This window comes from Monopterus albus, unplaced genomic scaffold (assembly GCF_001952655.1).
Source record: "Monopterus albus unplaced genomic scaffold, M_albus_1.0 scaffold115.1, whole genome shotgun sequence".
NCBI classification, from domain to species: domain Eukaryota; kingdom Metazoa; phylum Chordata; class Actinopteri; order Synbranchiformes; family Synbranchidae; genus Monopterus; species Monopterus albus.
This window is the reverse complement of record NW_018127995.1, coordinates 270,158-288,020: the sequence shown is the minus strand read 5'-3', so window position 1 is coordinate 288,020 and position 17,863 is coordinate 270,158. Positions and strand designations below refer to the sequence as shown.

The 17,863-nt window shown below is 45.3% G+C and overlaps 1 protein-coding gene across 1 annotated transcript in view; it reads left to right on the top strand.

Annotated features, from left to right (window-relative positions):
- prkd1 (protein kinase D1) overlaps positions 1-11,816 on the top strand; it is a 48,268-nt gene extending 36,452 nt beyond the window's left edge. Inside the window, exons 14-21 of the mRNA XM_020611530.1 lie at positions 2,675-2,747; positions 3,711-3,817; positions 4,272-4,433; positions 4,909-5,007; positions 7,224-7,384; positions 7,757-7,863; positions 9,998-10,083; positions 11,274-11,816. Coding sequence (XP_020467186.1) covers positions 2,675-2,747; positions 3,711-3,817; positions 4,272-4,433; positions 4,909-5,007; positions 7,224-7,384; positions 7,757-7,863; positions 9,998-10,083; positions 11,274-11,489 — 1,011 coding nt within the window. The 3' untranslated portion in view covers positions 11,490-11,816. The remainder of the gene's footprint in view (positions 1-2,674; positions 2,748-3,710; positions 3,818-4,271; positions 4,434-4,908; positions 5,008-7,223; positions 7,385-7,756; positions 7,864-9,997; positions 10,084-11,273) is intronic.
- The last annotated feature ends 6,047 nt before the right edge of the window (positions 11,817-17,863 follow it).

Genomic DNA, 17,863 nt, shown 5'->3' with positions numbered 1-17,863 from the left:
CCTTTAACTGTCCAGTGGAGATGTTTGTTCCCTGACTCCTGCCTTGAAGGCAGCGCCTTGTTCCGCCCTACAACAGCAAAGGGCCTGGAGACACGAGTGCTGTTTGAAGGACGCACTCTGTGGGTTTCATGGGAAGGAGTCACATGGAACCCAGCACATACAAACTGTACACAGCTAAACAGTGAAGCAAACGAGTCCATTATTAGACTCTGTCAGCAAGTAAAGCTGTCTGACATTAATGATGCCGGTGCCATGAGTGACAACGGCACCGCTGCACACACACACACACACCTGTTTTTTTTTTTTTGCTTTCAGATGGATCTCATCTCGGAGAAAACAAGCAGCGCTCTGACAAACATTTGTTTAAATTAGCAAGTGCGAACTGTGTGGTTGTACAGATACTGGACATTTCTGAGAAGCAACACTAAGCGCACGTTCCTGAGTGAGGCTACTGTGTACAGTCACTTCTGTACACTGCTATAGAACGAGCCCAGTCTATTGCCACAGTAGCTATTTGATATTTTCAAGAGAGAATTGAGTCGTTTTGTCCTGGAACATAATCTGCTGTTCATGGAGGTTTGTGTTCAGTTGTTATTGTGTTGGTGTCGAGCCACAGTATCCTCAGTTGTATAGTGACGAATATATGAATGTCCTTTACACAGTATCGACCATTTTTCATAAGGCTCACCAAAACTTTTTAACAGCCAGGAAGTATCCTCAGTAGGCCACTTTACAGTCGGTGGACAAACCATGTGCTGAAACACGTCTTTGTCATTTCTTGACTTGTATCTACAGAGAGCAGCCACGCTCCCAGTCGGGCTGCGGCGTGGTGCATATTACCTTGATGCAGCAGAGTGTTGGTTGGTACTGGTTAGCTGCAGATTGTTCTTCTGCCTTTCCCACATTACCTTTCTGACAGGAGTTTGACTGCCTGAGCCGTCTGTGACCTCTTCACCCCAAACTTCCCACCTAAAGCCATGTCCTGTCTCAGCGCCCTCTGTCTAATCCTTTTCTGCCTTCTCTCATGTTTCAGTCATTTGCGTTCGTTTGAGAGACTGGGAGGACGTGTCACAGGATTTCTCTGCGCCGGTCCGTGTATTCCAAACACCCTGTGCATTTACATCACAGACTTACACAAGACTCGAATGTCTGCAAACTGTATTCATGCAAATGTAACTGCAGAGAACATAGAGTCCCGTTTCCATGCACATGTGCACCTCGCCGTCTCCAAGGTGAGCACATCTTCAAGCACCTCAAATGGAGATTACTGTGATTACTCACTCAGCCAGTGGTTTCCATAGCGACGGATGGTAATTAGGCAGCGAGCTCAGGCGAACGGGAGGAGGTTTATAATATTGTATTTCTGTCCTCTTTGCTTGAGGTGTGATATTAGGCTGTCAGCTAACAGGGAGGAATGGGAGACATGACTTCAGACAAATGAAGGAGAAAATATTTTGCTGTTGTGGTGTCAAAGCTGTGGCAGATCCCTGACGCTGTGTAACTACATTGAGGGAGGCTCACAGTAGGCGTCTCTGGAAGCTCCTCCACCAGGTGATGAATTGATGCACTTCACTGTTTTGCTGGAGCCACTTTGTGTCAGCCTGTCTCGCCCTCCTCCATTCAGTAGTAGCAGGTTCCATCAGAGGAACCACTTCTCACCTGACACCTTCATAGCCTAGACTTCCAGGAGCTTATGGATGTAGGTGTTGCTGTGCTGTGTCCCTGCAGTTAGTTCTGTGTCTCGAATGCCGCTGAGTGCATCAGATCATTATGTTGTTTTTGCAGCTGCAGTTTCTCTGGTTCCTCTGGCGAAAGGCTTTGTTTTGCAGAGCTGATTTCTGCACCTGCTGAATGACATCTTCTCCAAAATGATCTTAGGGCTGTGAAATCCAGCCACACAGTCCAGTCAGTTGTTTTGCTTTGTTAAAGAAATTGTTCAGCATTTTGGGTGACTGGTGGTGACACAACCAGACAGGGTAACACTTTGTAGTACAGCCCATGTTTTACTGGGATTTCACAGCATAACCAGCTCCTGATGCAGCAACTGGGTAGTTTAGAGGATGCCCACCAGGTCTGGTCAGCACTGGAGTTCACATTGAGGTTCTGTAGAACCCGCTGTATAACGTAATAATTAGCTCAGACGCCACCAGAGCTGTGGGGGTCCAGTACGGGAATGTCTTCCACCTGCATCCTGTTGTCCTTGACTAGGGTTACATACAATAAATACGTCTCTAAACCAAGGTTTCTGCAGGGTCACCAAGTTAAACACCTATCTCAGTCACATGGATCAAAGAATTAACACATGATGAGCAACCAGCAGGGATGATCCAGCCTGGGATCACATCTCAGGTCCTCAGTCCCTGCCAGCAGGACAGAACAATAATCCTCATCATGTAATGAATCTGGACCCACACAAGCCACTTAAACACTCGCGGTGTTTGCTGCTTGTCTGACGGTCCGACTGACACCGGACAGCTGCCTGCACACACATTACTGCCGCATCCGGTCACCCAGCCTGCACCGGGGCATTCGGAGCCTGACCTCAGAGCACTGCAGCAGCTCCATGCTGGTCCCCCCACATGGAGGGCTCAGTGTCTACTGGTCTTAGTGGTGTCTTTTATTTGGAACCATATCGAGTGACTGTGAACCTCTACAGCGTGCTGTTGTTTTCCAGGACATCAACTCCGTGTACCAGATCTTCCCAGATGAGGTTCTTGGCTCGGGACAGTTTGGTATCGTCTATGGAGGTAAAAACACAGAGCGCACAAAGTGAAGGGAGAGTTGACATGAGGTCTACATGTAATGTTGTTTAGTTCTTCAGAAAATCGAATATGGGGTTTCTACAGGGTTCAGCAAGTTAAATGTGAGAACTGAAGGCCTTTATAATAGCACAGTATGTAGTGTTTCAAACAGGCCAGAGTATAAAAGATATCAGCAGTCAAACCAGTGGGGATGACGAGACCTAGATTTACTGACCTAGTGCATGAATGTATTGACATTTCTGTCGCACTGTAGTCAGGGCGTCTCTGCAGTAATGGCTCCTAATAAGGTCATTATTTCATCATCTGGCAGCAGAAATAGATGGAAGGATTAACCAATTAAAAATAAAAATTCATAGTCCACATGTGGATTTCACACAAGGCGACTGGTTTGGAACAGGAGCCCTACAGCGACTAGAGAAGATGGTTATGACCTTTGTAAATAAGACTTTAATATGTCTGACGGTTTTTTCTTTCCCTGAAAATTATTCTTAAAAGTAAAGTATGTAAATAAAGAAATTCTGATGTAGCTTCTATACTTTCAGGAACAACTTTTGACAATGTTGTCAGTGCAGTTTCTTGAATATGCCATATTATATTATACAGTATTTTAAAAGGAAGTTACAAGAAAAAGAGGATATCGAGAAGAAAGCTGAAATAACCAGAGGTTACAGCTGTTTATTATGCTCTAATCTAATAAAAATTTGACTTCGTTCTCAGCTTTAAATATGTAATGTCAGAATATCTACAGACTCCTTCTCCTGTTGAAGCACATTCATGAAACACGCAGGCTGACGTTGACGGCTCAAAGCAAAGGTGTCCATGTGTTTCTGTCTGGTTTATAGCTGTTATTCAAACCCAGCCCCAAAACTTTCACATGTGCTTCAATTAATATTAGAACAGCTGAGTGTGTTTATGATGCTGATTTTGAGTGTGTGTGTGTTCATGCAGGTAAACACAGGAAGTCTGGCCGAGACGTCGCCATCAAGATCATCGACAAACTCCGCTTCCCCACCAAACAGGAGAGTCAGCTGCGCAACGAGGTGGCCATCCTGCAGGTACACACACACACACACACACACACACACACTCAGTGGTGCTGCTCAGGAGCCCGCTGGCACGAGTGAGACTTCCCATCGTCAATGAATTCATTACCGTGGCAACACTGCGGGGGTGTGACTTCCTGTAATATTTTAGTGCTGCTCAACCTGCAGAAGCTGCGGCTGCAACACACACCTGCGCAGAAAACACAGTTCACTTCAGCAGTGATGGAAAGTAACTAAGGATATTTACTGAAGTACTGCAGTGAAACACAAGTACATTTACATAAGTACTTTAGTGCAGTTTTACTGTATTAGAGTGTTTCCATTTGTACCTCAGTAGAGCTCAGAGAGAAATGCTGTACTTGTTTCTCCACATGTATCTGACAACTGCAGATACCTTTCACAATAAGATTTAAAATTAAAACATCAAGTGCATGAAGGTGATTCCTCCTCCTCCTCCTCCTCCCAGAGTCTGCACCACCCTGGTGTCGTCAACCTGGACTGCATGTTTGAGACGCTGGAGCGAGTGTTTGTGGTCATGGAGAAGCTCCACGGAGACATGCTGGAGATGATCCTGTCCAGTGAGAAAGGACGACTGCCGGAGAGGATCGCCAAGTTTCTGGTCACACAGGTGCATCACCAGTTTGACACACTGGGGCGGGGGGGGGTTAATAGCTGGTGGACAGCAGTGGAGGTCTACGGCACAGAGCAATGAGCTGGCCCAGGGCCTGGACATTACGGTGAGGACACCATGTTCTCTGGTGCTGCTGGTCAGAAAATCACCAGCCTTATGTTTTATGGTGTCTGTCTCTTCAGGCCTTTGGCCCAGAGATGATTCAACCCACAATCTTCTTGATGTTGTGTGTGAATATTTATGAGGAAAAATACATTTTGGTAGTAAAAGATTCCAGCGGTACATAGAAGAGTTCTTTGTTTCCATAAAAACGTCCTTATGCTGCTCGTGCTCCTCAGCAGACAAACTCTGCAGAGTGAAATTACCCCGAAACTTTGTTCTTTAGTTTTACCACATCACGTTGCTCTACTCTGATGAAACGTTTGTGAATTATTACCGAATGTTTTGGCCTGTATGTGTGTTTCTGTGTCAGATCCTGGTGGCTTTGCGTCATCTTCACTTCAAGAACATCGTCCACTGTGATCTGAAACCTGAAAATGTCCTGCTGGCCTCTGCAGACTCCTTCCCACAGGTACATCGGATCCTCTGCCCTGTCAGTTTCTGGGATTTATTTACATGTTCTGAGAGAATTACGCAGGTGTTTTATTCAGTCTTCTTCTCCCACGCATCAGGAGCCAGGAGCACTGTTTCTTCAAGTGTTTACAAGTTTGTCATCAATGAATTCATTGCCGTGGCAACACTACCATTAATATTTATTATATTATTTTGCATATGGATGTGGTTAACTATCATGAATGTGAACACAACAGTTCTTTAGAAAGTCAAACTATTCCTTAAAACCCTTTTAATGTCTTAGAAAATCCATATGGACAAATTAATTTCAGATTTTGTAGCTCAAATCAGACATTTCTGAAACTGTGACGCATGCAGGTAGAGACGGCTGAAATTGGCATGTCTTCTAATATTTCCAATTTTACGTCTGATGGAGGTTGGCCAGCACTTTCCCCCTGCTTCCGGTCTTTGTACTAAACCAGTATAGACATGCCTACATGTCCATGATCTCATCTGGGTCCGGGGGAGACGGAGAACGTCAGCAGCAAACTGCTCCCAACTTAATGAAACGCTGCAAATCCAGAGCATCTCTTCAAGATATTAGTTTGTGTTTGTTCCGTGACAGCTCAGATGAACGGTGAGGAAAGTGTGTGAGGAATCCACATCATTAGAGGAAACAGGCCGTCTGACACAAACAGTTGTTTCTGGATGAGACTGACAACTGCAGAAAACTGCTACTAGTTGCACCGACGGCTACGGGGCTGTCGGTGTCTGCTGGTGTTTCCCTGCCTGTGTTTTTCATACTCTTCCCTGCGTGTTCATACCCGCCAGCTCCAAACCTACCTGTTGTATCTTGTTTACCGAACAGGTGGAGAATTTACAAACAGGATATTTTGGTTCTAGTAGCACCGTCCACGTGTTACAGGACCAGGCGATGCCTTGACTGGTCGACATCCACATAAACTGCTGCTTTTCCTGATGTTTCATAAAAAGGAACAGTCCACCTACTTTCAAACAGGTACAGTAGTACCAGGGTGGAGAGACGTCTGGTATGCTGCAGTTGAGATTTGATGGTAGAGGCTTACTGAGGACAATTGTGTGTATCATCCTGCAGATGCCACAGCCAGCAGCTCTTCACTGTCAGCAGCTTCATCACACTCCTCCTGTCTCCTGTGCTGACGGGGTGTTAGGACGAGGATGTAATAGGGTATCTGGAGCTCTGGGAAAGTTGTGAAAAGCACTGAATGTAGGGGGCTGTCCTCCTGTCAAATATGACGGTATATGTTGTTTGAGCCACCAGGTTACTACGACATATTGTGTGGTGATACTTGGTGACTGCTACTAATTATGGCACAAGGAAGGATTAAGTATACAAAGGCACAAAGTCTATGTGGGTGGGCTAGGTGTACACAGGACTCTCCTGCACAAGACCAGAGTTAACATCCACTATGTGGCTTGTGTTTTGTCTCTAAATGTAACGTGTGTTTTTGTTCCTATACGTCATTTTTCCCTAAACCTAACCAAGTAGTTCTTGTGCCTGGTCATAAGTGTCTTCTGTGGCTAAACGAAATAAAACTGTGAGGATTCATAATCGTACTGTCATATTTATGATGCTTTCCAAGACGACCGAGTTCCAGTACCTTGTAGGTCGCTGCTAGCTAGCCTGTTGTGTTTATGGCCGTTTCCATGACAACAAAGGTCAGTAAAAGTTGGTAGTGTGATGTAGGTTGTCATTCATTTTGGCAGGATTATTGTCAGTTCCTCCTGCGACCTGTAGGGGCGCAGTTTAATGATACGGCCCTGTGGGACATATGAGAGGGAAGGGACAAACAACCACATGGGGGGTGCAGGGTGGGGGACTTGTTGAAATGTAGTTCTCCAAGCTGGAGAGTCTTTTCTGGTTGTAAACAGATGTTTCAGTGGTTCAGCTAGGAAGCTGACCCACCACGGTCAATTTTAGCAAAAACCTAAAGTTAAAGATGCACCATTCTCAAATGGTTTAAGATGTTATTGGACAATTTTTACATATTCCTGGATTCTGCATACAAGAGGAAGAGCAGGAGCAGTTGATACTGTGGTCCAGTCCCTGCAACACACACACACACACACACATTAATCAGATGTACAGTATCATTTGTCACAATCTGTGTAGCCTCATCTCTGGCACCTGCTGCACACCAGTGTTGGATGAGACCAGTGTGAGGAAAGTTGATCAACCGACCTGTCGTCCTCCAGGTGAAGCTGTGTGACTTCGGTTTCGCTCGGATCATCGGTGAGAAGTCGTTCAGGCGCTCGGTGGTCGGCACGCCGGCCTATCTGGCGCCCGAGGTCCTGAGGAACAAAGGCTACAACCGCTCTCTGGACATGTGGTCAGTTGGAGTCATCATCTATGTCAGGTAGGAGAGGATGGAGAATTTTACTCTTTTCATTTTAATGCTGCTTCCTCCCTTTCTTCGCTTTCTTTTTTTTATTTTACTCGTCTTTTCCTCTGCTTCTCTTTTTCTTTCTACTTCTGTCATTTTCTTTCTTTGTCTTCTTTAATTTCAGCAGAATTATTTCAAACAAACACAAGTTGTCTGCGAATTACCATCACAATAACCTCAGTAAAATGTAGTGATGTACCTACTTTATATTGATGATAACACTAAAAACATGCCTGTGCTTATTTAGTAACAGTGAAAAAGTCTAAATGTATGAGTGAAATAACTCAGACCTAATATTTCCATCAGTGATATCGTTCATGCATTTACTATAAACCTCTGCTGCAGTCTCAGTGGGACGTTTCCATTTAATGAAGATGAGGACATCAACGATCAGATCCAGAACGCTGCCTTCATGTACCCCCCCCATCCCTGGAAGAAAATCTCCCAGGAAGGTACGTGACATGGACCCGCCTCTGCCGAGGTGTCACCCGCGGCTCCATCCGCGCCTCAGAGACACACAGGAGGAGAAAAAGCAAGTTGACACAGCCTAATTGTTGCTGTTCACCTCATCATTGTTTAGCTTTTGCATTTACTGTGTATTGCTTGTGTCTCTATAGCCTGGTTCCAGATCGCCACACGTATCTCTGGCACACATTGCACGGACCCGGTTCTAAAATTAGTCCGGGGTGACCAGTTCGGATTCATCTTAGAGCCCTCGACCAATTTTAGAACCAGGTCAAATATCGACCTGATGGGTGGTCGACATGCAGCATGAGCCTGGTCCCAGTTAATCACCTGAATGACGATCTGGCCTGAAAACCATCAGATGCATTTGTGGCAGGTTAGAAGTCTGCCGTGTGCAGTGTGAGCAGGTCCACGGTTCGATTCCCCACAATGCTGTGTGAAATACAAAGACAGATGAGAGATCACGGTTTGTGATCGGACTCGGCAGCACCTTGTCTGTAACAAGTGTCATCACAACAACAGCAGCAGGAGTTCCTGATTTGACATTTCTTCCTTTTTGGTTTCTCTACAGCATAAATATGCTGACAGAAATTCCACTCTTCTCTGTTGACATCAACTTCGAGGATGCAGCCATGTTGTTTGAACAGAAAACAGCCACTGCTGTTCTGTGTGAATCGGTGGTTATTGTTTGTCCTCAAACATCAGTGCAGGTGATTTTCTCCTGCTGCCCTATGATAACCCCAACTTGTCCTTGAAGTCGGTTTGAGTCGGTCTCTGCTGCAGCGTGACTCAGGTTGTTGTAGTCATTGTCTCTTAATGCATCCCCCTGTGTGTGTGTGTGTGTGTGTGTGTGTGTGTGTCTGTGTTGGCTGGAAGTGTCTTGTTGACTCCAAGACAGATTTAAATCGGCCTGACTCACTCGGATCTCTCCTCAGCGATCGGGCTGAGGACCTCTTAACCTTCCCTCCACCTCTTCATCCTGCCACAGCGACTTCAGCTGCGCTCCAGAATAAATGCAATTTGCTTCTGTCAGCCACAGGAGGATGAAATGTCAGAGAACAAACTCTTAGTGAGTCAGCAAATCTGCATCTTCACAGAAGACACTTTAAAGAGTTTGTCTCCTGCCCACATGTAGACATTAAAGTCTGAAGTTAATACACATTTGAAACCTGAGTTTTGTGACCTCTGGTGGGAAACACCTCATTTGTTTCAAGAAACGGATGCATTGATGGAAGCCTGCCAAATAAAAATAATAGATTAGTGGAATTTTACATAACATCAGAAGTCTGGAACAACAGTACTGGAAATGTTCTGGCCAGTTTTTGTTAAATTCACAACATTATCAGTAAAGTACCTACCAACCTACCTACCGTTACTTACCGTTACTGCCTAGATTTAGGCCTTTCCTTTTAAGGCCCTTTTCAGGGCTTTAAGCTTTTCAGACAGACCTGTGGCTATCCTGTCATTATCCATGTAAACACATCCCGACTATGATCAGCGCTGGGTTACTCATGCTCAACACACTCCTTGTTTTTTCCACCAGGAGCGTTTCATATCTGATAAACTCGCTGCAGTGTTGGAGCTTCACTTGCTGCAGAAAAACAGAAATCTGTGCTTTTTAACCCTCGGACAAACTCTGAGCTGCTGAGGTGGACAGACTGACATCGCCTCCCTTCGGCCCCAAAGCTAAAAAAGTCTGAATACTGCAGATTAAAGCTGGGTCACGTGACTCCCCTGTGAAACGAGCTGCTGTTGTAGAGGTGTAAGAGAAAAATGTTCCCGTTCAGAGATTTAGATGGACCCATTTTAAGGGGGGGGGGTTGCTCTGGCCATCAGGTGGCGGTCCATTCATGTGCATAATGCCAGGCGATGGAGGCCCATACAGAGCTGAGGGGCCCCAGAGTCCTGGAGCTGTTCAGACCACTGACCCTTGAAGAAATGTTAACATCATGTTAGCTTTGCTCATTAGCCCCAACTGGCCCCTCACCACAGGGGGGCCCCCGATCCTACATCCTCCTCCCCTCCCTCATCGCTCCACCCACCACCCCGCCGGACACTCGACCCTTCGTTGTCACTTCTTCCTTATTTGTTTTTCCTTTTTCTTCCTTGTCTTCCCTGCAGCGATTGACTTAATTAACAACCTGCTGCAGGTTAAGATGAGGAAGAGATACAGTGTGGACAAGACCCTCAGTCACCCCTGGTTACAGGTAGGACACTGGAGACACTTTTCACTGGATTTAAATGTAAAATTATTCTAAGAGTGAAAAAGAACAAAGAGAGAGAGACAAAGGAAATGACCTGACCTCCAGCCGGTCAACTTACCACCGGCAGTGCCGGGGAAGCTACCATGACAGCTCGTCCTTGTAACCTACCAGTTGGTTCACAGTGCAGGAAGTCGAACCACAGCAGAGCCACACCAGGGAGAAATCTAGTTTGGTCAGCTGAAGCTGCTTAGAAAAAGTCATTCAAACTACTTAGTAAAAAAAAAAAGACCAAATTTACAAAAACGTCATGTCAGCAAAAAAATGCCACTTGAGTTTATTAGCTGAGACCTAAACCTGTCCTAAATAAAACGATCCCGTCCAAGTTTTTCACAAGGACGCCGTGTTCTATTTCTGTTGTAAACAAATCGTCTGACTGCGACTAAAACCGTAAAGAATAACAAATCTAATTTGCACCTTTTTAAACCATTTGACTGAGTCAAACGTCTTTATGACCGACTTGAACGACCAACTTTATACGTCTCTCAAAGTTCTTATCCCACGGGCGGTTCTGTTTGGCACCGATATGCCCTTAGCACAGCTGATAAGCTGCTCACATGCAGCACTGGTTCGGACACCCATCTTGAACTTTATGAAGACTTCAGTCAATCAATTCTAATCTTTATTGCCAAGTATATTAAAGTTCAAGAAATGTGATTCCAGTTCGGTGGTTAGCAGAGAACACAGTGGACGGGGACATAGCCGGGGACTATAGAAAGACTTCACCTCGTCTCCTTTGTCAGTCAAAACCTTTTATAGCTTCACTAGTTAACGCCACAAGAAATGGCACTAAAGTATATTAACTACTAGAAACACTAAGGAAACATGAATGTATTTGAATTACCAGCAAACTAAACAGCTAGTTTACTTACATGTAGTTCACTGCTCCCCGACACTGACAGCCAAAGACATGACCACACAGTAATAACTAGAAAGGCACCAGGTTACAGACTAGACAAAAAGCAGGAGGGAAGACGAGACAGACTTGGTGTTAACAGTGAACATCAGGCTGTGTGTCCAGGAGTGTACGACCCAAGTAATAATAATGAGATCTGATTTTAGAGGTTGAAGACTGGAGGCTTGGCTCTGCCAGATCTGGCCAGAGAACACGTACTGACCTGTGTTTTCTCCACCAGGACTACCAGATGTGGTTGGACCTGAGGAACTTGGAGTCCCGGATGAACGAGCGCTACATCACCCATGAGAGCGACGACCTGCGCTGGCACCACCACGCCCAACTCAGCGGCCTTGACTACCCCCCACACCTCGGCAACAGCGGCCAGGGGTTGGAGCGTTACCAGGAGCAGCAGGAGGAGCTGGAGACCCTCAGTGAGAGGGTCAGTGAACTCTGAGGACAAGAACACGTGTAGAGTTTCACAGCCACCGTAACAAAATGAACAAAAGCACAAAACTAAAACAAGTGGAGAGAGTTTAAAATGATTAATAGAATAACATTAAACAAACAAGGCTCATTTTAAAGATAGGCTAAGGCCCAGCTTACCCCTTGGCCCTACCCCTCCATGCGTTCAGTGCTGGCGCATCCCGACTCTCCCCAAGATGGGAGTGGGAGGGCAAGGTGGTCGGGTCACATGGCTCTTCAAACAAAGGATTTCCAGAGGCAGACTCAAAGCCAGGTGGTATGAGGCCAACTACAGCAAGGCCCAATCCCATTTCTTATTTTATACGGGGAAGCTATGCTTTCCAATACTTCTATGTGTCATCGGTGGTCAAGTAAACAGATAAGAGGAGTTGTGGGAAATGTCGACTCGCACAGCGCCACCTTCAGCTGTGGCTATTTCTCTTTCATGGGCTTTGAGCATTGGTTTGCAATTTTCAACAGCAAATAAGAAAAATGCCAGGAGTGGAATATGTTTTTGATGCCAGGGAATGACAGTGGATTTGCCTGAGGTGTGCAGCGTCGACGGCAGGTTGTTGGCTTCATACCACTCCGTTTTGGGTCTGGCACTGGAAACCCTCTGAGCTGGTAACTAAAGCTGCAGCTCGCCCATTTTTCTGTGGAAGCACATTCACCAAAGAATAAACTTCCATATTCTATTATTGCTTCTCTACGTCACAGTCATGACTCTGCATCTTATGATTGCTGCTGTTTCTCGCTGTATAAGATTGAGATCATTCAGTTTCTTTTCCTCTGTTTAACTCGCTTCTCCCCGCTAAATAAAACCAGTAAATGTTTTTTTGAGATCCTTTTAATTACAAAACTGAGTTAATACCATTCACATATGGGCCTTCAGCGTATGTTCACAGATTTCCTAATTATAAGATGCAGAGTCATGAGCCGTTCCCTGGGTTTTTGTGATACGCCTCTGTACCTTTCTCACTTGACCCACTGAGTTATTCATCAGAAAGGCTCCAAGCTGCAGTTCTTCTAGACAGTAACATGGAAAAGCAGCTTTCATTTGCATTTGGAAACATGAAACCTCGCAGTTTGAGCCTATCGTGTAATCATATAAACAAACCGCAGCTTTCATCCACATTAAACCTAAAACGCTCTTAAAACGGACACAGATCATCGTCCGAACAGGAAGTGTTTCATGTGTTTTTTAACTTTTCTAACAAAGTTAGATCTTGAGTCGTTTCTACAGCGGAGAGAGCTCGACATGCCACAGCTGAACCTGAGGCTGAGTGTCTCGGGCACTGTACATTTTACTACAGCTTTCCTTTGATTTCTATACCACAAGTATTCCAATGCCTAATCAATAAAATCACTGAAATAACAGTTACAGCTCTGTTTTCAGCTAAACTAAGAAAAGCAGCATGAGTGTTACTCTTCAGCCCTGACAAAAAGTCTGATTTGTTAGATTATTTAAAGCTACAAATGTCTTCTGTTTCCAACATTTAAACTTTATTAAGGACAGTTTATTGTAACAACACATGTAGTTCCTGCTGCGGGGCAGCAACGACAGGCCAGGGCTCAGGGTTTCATTCCAGAAGAAGAGATCCAAAATGATGAGGTTATCCTTAAACAATCTGACTGCGTCCATGGAAAACAGTCCACTCTGATGATGGACTACTCTGATTCAGGTACACGGTTTCTCAATGTAGCGTTTTGGAATGAAAATCCTCAATTGCTCAAAAGTCAGTGCCAATAAAATGCCAAAAACTACATTAGATAAATATTTCATCATGATTTTTCTGGTTCTGTTTTTCCTCACATTGTCTCCACGGTGTTAACTGTGGAGAGACTTGAGCTCTTTGCATTACCAGGGCTTCATTACAACACTTTCAGAGAGGCGACAGTAGCGAAGCTCCACTCAGTGCTGGTGACTGTGGTTACAAAACAAAATGGCCGCCTGTCACCAGTTTGATGACCACAGACCACAGTTACTCGAAAACATTTCTGTTTTCTCAGAAAGACTCCAGCCTGGTGTGTCTGTTCTTATCTGGACAGGAGGGCCTCCTGGATGCTACACCCTGTCTTCTGTGAACAGTATGAGTGTTGTTAGTTTCAGCCCAGATACACACTGTTCTAGCTTTGTGTGGGACTCGGTACATTCGAGGTCATGATCACACCGGGAGCTCTTCAAAGTGTGCTGCATTCTGGGGAAGCTTCCCTTCTGGGTTGAGCTTTATCATCAAGTTTCCATACCAGTAGGTGGACATTGTTAAAAACGGTTGGCTCTCAAGTTCGAGCTCTTTTAGCTGTTTCTCCATATATTGGGCCTACGTGCACATACATGCTGCTGTTCTGTCAGCGTCGGACTCTGTCACCTGCGCTCAGTGCATCGTGCAGCAGGACAGCACAGGCTCGCTGAACATATAATGACTGAACAATGCGCTAGAATGAATCTTATTGTGACGTGTGCAGTCGCAGCACAGCCGCCCAGCGAGGAGGGAGGGGAGGGCAGGGTTAATGAAAATTCCCATTGGCTTTTTGTGGAGAGAACCAGGTGATGCTGACTTCTGGGTCAGCCTACAGCAGCACGTCAACCCTGTGGCACTCTGTGCTAGCGGCTTGGTCCAAAACACTCCCAGTGAAACCAGTCTGCTTTAAAGAGACGCTGTAGAGTGATCATGGCCTGCACTGACCTCTGTCAGTCCACCGTTGCCTTGTTTACTGATAAACAGCACAAACAGGAAGTCAGAGTCCTGAAAACTCACAAGCTAACTCTTCAATTACATGGGAAATTCGGGTAAACGAGATGTTGCCAGTTTGTGACTAATGTCCCAGTCACATCAACATAAATCAGTGAAACCTTAAAAACCTGAAGGTTTTCTTGTGAATGTTAAAAAGTGAAGCTCGTTATGTCTGAATAATGATCTCCTCTCTGAGTTTCTGTACTTCTGCCTTCCATGTAGTAAGAACTGAGAACATTTGATGGGATCGCCGTTATCAGGAACTTCAGACCTTTCTTCTGTTTATTTGGTCTTCTGGCATTTCACTTTTTCATGTTCCTCCTACAGTCTTTCCCATCAGAACACACAGTGGGCGGCTGTAGCGATTAAAAGTTTACAGCTTCGTGTGCTGCTCAGCGGACGGTGGTGGCTCAGCTGAGGCCTCCCGCCACGCTCTACAGGATGACTGTTTACTGATAAACAGGGCAAAGGTGAATTGCCACATTTCTAACTGCTCCCGTACCGAGACAAAGGAGAACAGCATGTATCAGGGTTACGTTTGTTATGATACCGCCACAGATCTGAAACATAAGGGCTGTTTCTCTGAAGCCTTCATGGCCTTGTCCTCTTCGTGCCTCTCTCCTGCTGATTAATGCCTCTGTCCTTTCTGACATTTCAGCTTCAACAGCAACAGAAATGTCCACTGTCTTGTATGTTTTCCTCTGGAAAGAGTTGGCAAGCTTCTGTTGAAATTCTTGTTTTATAGCTGTGTGTAAATGCTCCAGTGGTATGTGTGTGTGTGTGTGTGTGTGTGTGTGTGTGTGTGTGTGTGTGTGTGTAACTATTGTAAAGAAACTGTCTGACTGGAGGCTCACAACTCTGGGTGATGAGCAGAGTTGCCTACAGTGCGCTGCTGGTGTGTACATGAAGCAAGGCCCAGGTTACATCCAGTGACCAGGTAACTCATCGTTTTCCCACAGCCTCCCTATGTACGCTACACCAACGCTCATGACCTTTACAAGTTGAGTCTAACCCTGAGATCAGGATGGTGCAGGCTGTGGACACACCAGGTGTCCTCTATGTGTATGTAGATTATTTAAAAAAACAAATTAAATATCATACACCGCACTGCCTTTCTACTGGATTATGTCAATTTTCACCTTGTGCATAAAAACTGAGTGAAAATCACAAACAATTTTACTTCTTGTCTGAAATGAACAGGCTGGTTCACTGATAAAAGCAAAATGCGACAAAGTGCAATGGAAACTTTGCACAAGGCAGTGACCTGACACCCCCCCCTTCACGTTTCACCACCACAGAGACATTAGAGCTCCCAGTAAACAGTTGTCGAGATGCTTGTTGCTCTCTGCTGGGTCTTCATGCTGTGTCTCTGAAGCACAGGAGGTCCCACAGGAGTCTCTGCTAGTTGCTTGAAAACCTTGTGAAAATAAAACATCAGTGCCGCTGCTCTCGGCCAACAAACAGTCCCACTCATTCACTTTTTGCACAGATTGGTGAACTTTATACTGTCGGTGTTGCAGTGGGGATTTGTTTTGCTTTTCACTCGATGCAGACCTGAGCCTGCTCTTTCAGCTGTTTTCTAGTCTCCGTGCTAGGCTAAGCTAACCACCTCCCAGCTTCATTTTCATATCTATGGGAAGATTGATCCACATCTAACGCTCAGCAAAAAGTGAATAGGCCTGTTACCCAAAGTGTCAAACTGTGCTTTTGTCACAAGTGAACCTGACGTCCTATGTTTTATCTAGAAAACAACTTCTAGTACCATATTTCCATATTTTGGGTCTTCCCTCCAGATTCTTCAAGAATGTAGTATATACCACCAGTGGATGTTAGTTAATATCTGGTCGGAGGGGGCGCGGTGATCAGAGGGGCCATGGCCTGGTGGTCAGAGCGGGCCCGGTGGTTGAAGGGGGCACAGCCTGGTGGTCAGAGGGAGCGCGGTGGTCAGAGGGGGCGCGGTGATCAGAGGGGCCATGGCCTGGTGGTCAGAGCGGGCCCGGTGGTTGAAGGGGGCACAGCCTGGTGGTCAGAGGGGGCATGTCCCGGTGGTCGGAGGGAGTGCGGTGGTCAGAGGGGGTGTGCTCAGGCCACAGTGCCCTCCAGTAAAACACACTGTTCACTCACTAACTCCTCCGTTCTGGCCCTGGTCTGTGAAAAAGAAGGTGAACACACTGGTCACCTTCTTTTTGCTTCTTGTTGCTGTCAGCTCAGTATCGGTACGGCAGTAAGTAGGATGGGCTTCACTCTGGGCTCAGAGCTGTTCACCTCCAGTGTTGAAGTGTGTGTCTGTTTCTTCTGTGGCTTCACTTCTCTGCCGTCTGTGCTCTGATCAACCTGCCTGAAGTGCTCACAAGTGTTTAAAGATGTTTTTTCCTGCATCATGTTTAAATAAAGATATTTTAAAATCAACTTGGAGATGTGTTAAGTGTCTGTTTCTTACAATACAAAGTACATAAGTGAGAAAAATCATTAACATTATAGCTGTCACTTTTTCAAAAAAACAAAATCTGCATTTCAACAATAAAATCAGAATCGTTTCCAGAGCAACCAGTCTGTCACATTGTTATTCTGTTGTCAGAGCTAACATTACTGTAAGGCAGGCTCAGTCCTCCCTCTGTCCAGATGTTTCCCACATGTGCCACTGGATCCAAAACACTGCCACAGTACTACTTACACAGCTTTGCCTCATTATTATTTATTCAACATGTTTCACTGTTTTATTAAAGTGCCAGTTTTCTGTTAGGAAAGAGAAAACGCCTAGAAGACAGTTTTAGACTGAATATTTCAGAGTTTCTCCACCTTTAAATTCCTGTCACAGTCAGGCAACACTAACGTCCACAAAGGTGACCCGTCTCCTAGAAGCATTTAAATACAGTGCAACTAATGTGAAGCAGCAAATGCTGTTGGACAGTGACGCCAGTGGGATGACATTTCTCACCTGGCAGGTTCTTTTGTTCAAAGTGGCACAAAATGAGACCATGACATGAAGTTCTCCAGAACCGCAACACTCACGTCCAGGAAACGTCACCAGATGTTCATATCGAACATACTGGCACAATGTTCACTGACAAAAGTTTGATTTAGACATGTTCACTTCTCCTTCAACCCAAACTCTGGCCCTGTAGGTTTCCTCCATGTCGGTGACAGAGAAGAGGCCTCGGGGGTTCAGCTCAGACTGACGAGGTGGATGAAGAGTAACCCCCCAGCTATTGTTCCTGGTATTTGTACCGTTGTTATACTTACACCAGTGATGGTGCTGTGCTGAAGTACTACAAAATGTCTGCTGCTGCATCTGTAACTGTTGTTAATATTACCACTATAACTACAAGGCTGAGTACAACATGACTGTTATTACACTACTAGAACATACTATATCACTGCAGCAGATAGTAGTAGTACTGCTGCTAGACTACGATGGCTAAGAGTATGGTAAATAACATTATTTTAGTAAAACTGCTACTATAACTAATATTATTACAATGCAGTACTACCCATTATGCTGCAGCTAGTACCACTGCTGCTGTTAGAACAGTAAATTAGTAGTATTTCTACTTCTACCTCAGCTGTTAGTAGCTGCTACAGCTAATATCACAGTAACAGGTTGACATTAGTATAACTTACTGCTTCAGGT